This window comes from Myotis brandtii, unplaced genomic scaffold, assembly GCF_000412655.1.
Source record: "Myotis brandtii unplaced genomic scaffold, ASM41265v1 scaffold17, whole genome shotgun sequence".
NCBI lineage: Eukaryota > Metazoa > Chordata > Mammalia > Chiroptera > Vespertilionidae > Myotis > Myotis brandtii.
The window spans coordinates 6,244,736-6,250,735 of NW_005356259.1; the positions used below are offsets into that span (position 1 = coordinate 6,244,736).

At 45.5% G+C, this 6,000-nt stretch overlaps 1 protein-coding gene across 5 annotated transcripts in view; it reads left to right on the forward strand.

Moving 5' to 3' along the window:
• Positions 1-6,000, forward strand: part of PDE1C (phosphodiesterase 1C, calmodulin-dependent 70kDa) — a 342,910-nt gene that overhangs the window by 94,427 nt on the left and 242,483 nt on the right. For all 5 annotated transcript variants that reach the window (XM_005862929.2, XM_005862930.2, XM_005862932.2 and 2 more), the window contains exon 4: positions 4,970-5,141. In XM_005862929.2, coding sequence (XP_005862991.2) covers positions 4,970-5,141 — 172 coding nt within the window. The remainder of the gene's footprint in view (positions 1-4,969; positions 5,142-6,000) is intronic.

Consider the following 6,000-nt stretch of genomic DNA (forward strand, 5'->3'; position numbering starts at 1 on the left):
AAGACCCTACAGCTGGTTTGAAGGAGAACCCAATGAGCAGGCAAATGAACAAGCCCATCAGGAACGTGGCAGTGAATTTGCTTTGTGGCTGCAAACTGGCCACACTCATCAGTATCAACAGGGCAATAATGAACTGCTTCCCATGGGACAGCCTACATCGCTAGAAACAAGAGTCATTTGCATTTCTGTCAGCTTTCTCTGATGCACAGAACCATAGAATAGCCCCAAGATAATGAAAAAAGTGGAGATAAACAAGACAAGCGACTAGACAGGATACCCACCAGACTTTTTAGCCCATTTTTTCTTGACAATGGAGGGGACGGGAATGGGAAGTAGGGGAAAACGGGCTGTTTCTCCCAAGTCTGGCTGTAGTCTGAACTAGCCAGTGGCTGTCTTGCTTTTTCTGTCTTTCCAAAGCTTCTTGAGAGAGGGACGACATGGGAAAGGTTTCCATATTTGGCACTGAGCTCTGAAGTGCTCAACACTTGCTGTGCGAGAGTACCAGGGGCACAGAACTCGTCCATTCTGTGGATGGTTGGCAAGTGTCAGTGAACTCACCCCCAAGGCATAGCCAATATTCTTAAGTCTTTTCCATGTTGTGCGGTGTTATTCACCTAAAGCAGACTGTTGCCAATCATTTACCATCTGAAAGAGATTAAAACAAATCAGTAAAATTCTCCCAGTGCCCCATGTCATACCAGCCTCCTGGGTCTCTCCGGGGTTTGTGCCTGAGGGCCAGGTTATAGGTGGGACTACACTATAAACTATTATAATGAGACCCTGTGGCTGGAGCCCAAGTTCTACTTAATTACAGCTTTTATCAAGTCAGTTAACTGGCTGAAACACTCCAGGCCAGGGCTGCGGCTTTGGTAGCCCTTCTTTCAGATATTTATTATTAGGGAAAAATACCGAGGAAAAATAGACAGAGACTCAGATACCTGTGGGATAACACGAACCATCCCATATGAGCCAAGACCCTTCTCAATGCTCAGGAGAAGCTGGCGCTCTCCCTGTCTGTATTACGGAAACCTACCAGTGATTTCTAGATATCTTCTACCGAAAGTCCTTCATCATTGTCTGTTCTTTTTTGAACTTAAAAAAATAACGTATTAAAACATTTATTATTATTTTAGTTCTCTTACTATCATTTGAATTTGGCGAGGACGGCCATTTTTCCAGTTTATCATGCTGTGAAAACTTATCTTAGTCACGATAGAGGTGCTTGCTGACATATAGTTTTCTCGTTTGAATCACGTCTGCATCATCTGCCTGCTTCCTCTTCATGAATATGGAGAGGACCTTTGTCTGTGTTTTCTATCTTGAAATGCAACTTTTCAGAACATGGTTCAACTGTGGGCCCACAGGCAGCTCTGCCCCAGCAGTTTCTCATGGCATCACAGTCTACCCGGCTGCCCCACGCAACCTTAACCCCTCTTGACACTTCTCCCTTCTTTATCCTCGGCACCCAATCCGTTACCAAGTCTGATGGATTCTACTTGCTTATCTCCTAACACCACCCTTGTCTCTGTGTCTTCATCATCATCATCAGACTTTACCAGACCCCGTGTTTTCTCCTGGCTGACTTGCCGTCTAGCTGATCACTCCAGTGCTAGGCTCATGCACATCTCCCAGGTGGAACATGAGTAACTGTATTGCTGGTTCCCAACATTTTCTTGAGCGAAGACCCCCAACCCCCCTTAAAGTTTAAAAACAAAATGAAACAAAACAAAAAACAAACCACGGACCATCCCATGAGAGTAATTGTTCTTTGGGCTCTCAAAGGTCAAGAGAAACATAGGCTATTTCCATTTTTTTGAGTTTCCCAGAATATTACAAAAAAAGCAAAGAAACGCCAAAATAGCTTATAAAAATTGTGATGTGTTTTAACTGTTCACATTTAACAAATTAATCATTTTTACACGAGAGAAGTATGCAATGTATTTATGCCTCTCACAAGATAATTGGAAGATTTATTAAAATATCAATTCCTAGTGCTTTATAGATGGTACCACTCGTATATGGGGAACACCTTTATATTATGCGATAAGCATGCATGTAACATTTTGGAATGTATTTGGCTACAAACAAAGACCTAAGGTTGTAATAAATAGATATATGTCTGACATCAAGAAATATGGAAATCAGGGAATCTGTTCAACTATGCTGCCAGGTTTTTCCCACCTCTTCACTTTTCCAGATGCAAGATGTAGGCTTTTGTTGTAATGCTTGCCACCTCATGGTCACAGGATGGCTGCTGGAGCTCTAACACCGAGTCTTCCTTCCAGTAGGAAGAAGAAAGAAGGGCAAAGGGGAAAAATAGGAAGGCAAAGTTTAAAGGGACTAAAATGGTTTTTTTTCTTGTTGAGACCTAACTTTTTATTCAGCAAGAGACACTAGCCCCAGGAATTTTCACCTGCATTTCATTGGCCAAGATTATAACATGTGGCTAGCCATAGCAGTAAGGGAGGCTGGAAAATTGAGTATGTTGTTTTCTAGCCTCTTTAAAAGAGGAATACAAGGGAAATGGAAGTTGGGAATGAATGGTGAGCGAATCTTATTTATGGCTTCTACCACAATCTCCTTTTAAACTTGCCAGGGTATCTTTGTAGCTGTTGGTACAACTTTTGAAGGGGTTATCACATGTCCATTTGGGAGCCCTAATAAAGAGTTAGCTTAGGTCACATGACCATTCTGATTCACTGACTGAGAAAACGGTAAAAAAGCTATTAGGTGCTTCTACATGAATTTGTAGCTTATTTTTTACATGTATGTGAGACTTCATTATCTTATCTACAGATAACATGGGTCTATGGGCTCCTTCATATATCCCTGCCATTCCTCAGGGTTTGCTTCTCCACAGATTGCCAGCTTCCTTTCTGAAACCCAGAGGTGGTCACGCCACCACGGCCTTGCTTAGAAATCTTTAGTCCTTTTGTGCCTACAGAAGAAATTCTAAAGCAGCGGTTCTCAACCTGTGGGTCGCGACCCCTTTGGGGATCGAACAACCCTTTCACAGGGGTTGCCTAAGACCATATCAGATATTTGCATTACATTTCATAACAGTAGCAAAATTACAGTTATGAAGTAGCAACGAAAATAATTTTATGTTTGGGGGTCACCACAAGGTGAGGAACTGTATTAAAGGGTCGCGGCATTAGGAAGGTTGAGAACCACTGTTCTAAAGTAATCAGCATTTTATTCAAGGCACCTGACAGGTGGCCTGCCCAGCCTTTGGCCCTATCTCTGGTCACTGCCCCTCTCACTTTGCTCTGGCCCTGATTGTCAAGCTGCTTTGTTAGGCCTCTGAGCCTTGCACGTGGTGTTTGCACTGCATGCTCTTTTCTCTCCCCTGTCTGCTGCAGGTCTGTCCCTGCTTTCGACCCATTTCGGACATCCTGGGCCTGTGTGGCTTTTCCCAGGGCCCTGGGGTGGAGTCTGGGAGACCAGCTGTGTCCTGTACAGCACTGTGTTTGCTCCCCAGTTATGGTGCATTGCCCGTTAGTTGCGATTGCATATGAGCTGACTAGTTCCCAAGGGAAACATTCCCATCTATCTTTCTATTTCTAGAGCCCAGAATGGAACTGGCATATGAGAGAATTAATATGTGTATGTTGGATGAATAAGTGAAAGAAAGAAGGGAAATGGGCAGGGAGCTTACTATAAGGCCTTAGTAGCACCAGACCTTTGTTCATGGTACTAGATTTCATTAAGATAGATGTGTAGGACTTTTAAAAAGCTGTCTTGCATTTCAGGAGTTGGAGGGGTCTGAGGTTGGGGGTGGGGAGCTCTGGACAAGAGTCTTTACTGTGGTTTTTGCAGGAAGGATCGGACAAGGCGGGGTGAGCAGGCTTGGCATCGGCTAGTTGAATAATTTCGTGGCTCTGAAGCATAGGGGCTGCCCCTAGTTGTCTGGTACCTGCCCTGGGTGATTGGAGCTGGTGGACAGTGGCCTGGAAGGTGGAAGCTCAGTAAGGGAGGTGTTGGGGCTGTGGACTCTGGTTTGGTTGGTTTGTGCTTGAAAAGCATGGCCCTGTGAGGTGGACTCTTCCTGAAGAATTGCGGGGACGGAGAAGGTGAGAGGTGAGGGAGGCAAGGGGACTCAGGTGTTATTGGGTTGTCCAGACAAGGCATGTCTGGGATGTGCATGTATGGCAGACGTTAAAGCATCACGTTCACAGATGCTAGAAACGTGCCTAATACACGGGGGTTCTGTGTTTTGGGAAGGGAAACCGCTGAGGTAAAGTGACATTTCCTTCATATCAGCTCAAAGGTGCATGATGTCAGTGTAACATCACTGTTGATATCGACCTTGATTGCCTGGCAGATGGAGCCCTGTTTTGTGGCATCATGTCCATTTCATGTCTGCCTCTCACCTTCACCTAAATGTCGGAGGTGTCTGCAGGGTGGGCTGGCAGCAAACACTCAGTGTCATTGTCCTGGGTCCTGATCTTCCAGAAGAACAAACCTGCCTGTGTTGAGTTCTAGTTCTTAGAGGTGGGGCCCTCTTCAGCCGGGAGTAGGGAGGAGGTGTTTCCATGGAAGGGAATCCTGAAACCCAGGCCTTGGGCAAGCTAAGTGCATAGGGGAGTCCTGTGTCTGAACATCCCTACTGTTCTCTGAAATAGTAGTCTTTTGTCGACTTGGATAAATATATTCAAACACACCCACAGCTCTGTCAGGAGTTGGAGTTGATCACCCCTGAAATAAGACAGAATATATAATATCCATTATACTAGCTATGAGTCAAACTATTCAGACTGTTGGCCTGTTTTCTGCATAGAAATGAAAAAATTAACTTTTTACTCCAGAAGTTGCCTGACCGGTCTCCTTGAGAGCCCTCTGAGGTTGGTAGTGATTGTGAAAAATATGTAAGTGTCCCTGCTCTGCTTTTGAACTCCTGCGTTGGGCAAGGCAGGGCATGGAATTGGTTGGTCCTTCACCTGCACCCCTTTGTCCCCTCATGCTTCAGGGTCCAAGTCGCAGAACTGTCTGTGGAACTCCATCATCGACGGGCTCACAGGGAATGTCAAGGAGAAGCCACGGCCAACGATTGTCCACGACCCCCGACCCCCGGAGCAGATCCTCGCCGATGAGCTGCCTCAGCTCGATAGCCCGGAAGCCTTGGTGAAGACGTCCTTCAGGTTTGGCGGACTGCCCCCCAGTTGGTTCTTTGTTATTTGCTTGTGGAGTTATTTCAACCCAGTTGGGTGCATCGTCAGCGTGGCCAGCAAATTGCCTCCTGTGTTCCCACTGAGTAAATTAGCATTGAGGAGGGAGCGTTGGAATGCATGCGGGCTGGACTTCTGGCTGGGTTTCCTGAATGTGGTGAAGAGCATATCAGTAGTTAAGTTGCTGTTGGCATTTAATTGGTATTGGCATTTGAATGCTGAGGCAAAGGACTTACTGAAGTTGGCAATTTGAATTGGATTAATGAGTCTTTTGCTTCAAAGGAGGATGACGCACGGAGATAAGTGTGCGGAGAAAAAGCACGCAGTGGAAATGAATTCAGCCCTGGGCCCTTAGAGCCTGTTGCTGGGGGAGGTTTCTGGTTGTAAGAGATGTGCGAGGTGCTGCCTCCTGGAAGGAAGGGAGGATCTCGCGTGGTTTCCAAGCGGCTGTTTGCTCTGTTCTTGCTCTTCCTTCAGTCTTGCGTCTTCCTGCAAAGGCCTCCTGGATTTTCTTTCTGGTTTGAACTCCACTTTCATCACAACACTGTCCCTTATCTTCTCACCATATTAAATGAGAACCGGTCTGGGTATGGATGAAGCGTATAAAACGATTTCTTTTTTCCAAATGGGTCTTTCAAATTCACATTTGAAATGCACAGAAGTACTGGTATCAGAAGTTATGATTTAATGATTTTGCTGGCCTGCCTTCCTCCCATCCTTTCTCTCTGTTACCCTAATTTTACTTCTTTCATTAGGCAATGCTTTCATATTCTCCACATGCCTAGTAGAACATAGAAAGCTCATAGAATGCTCACACCCTCCCCCTCCAGCC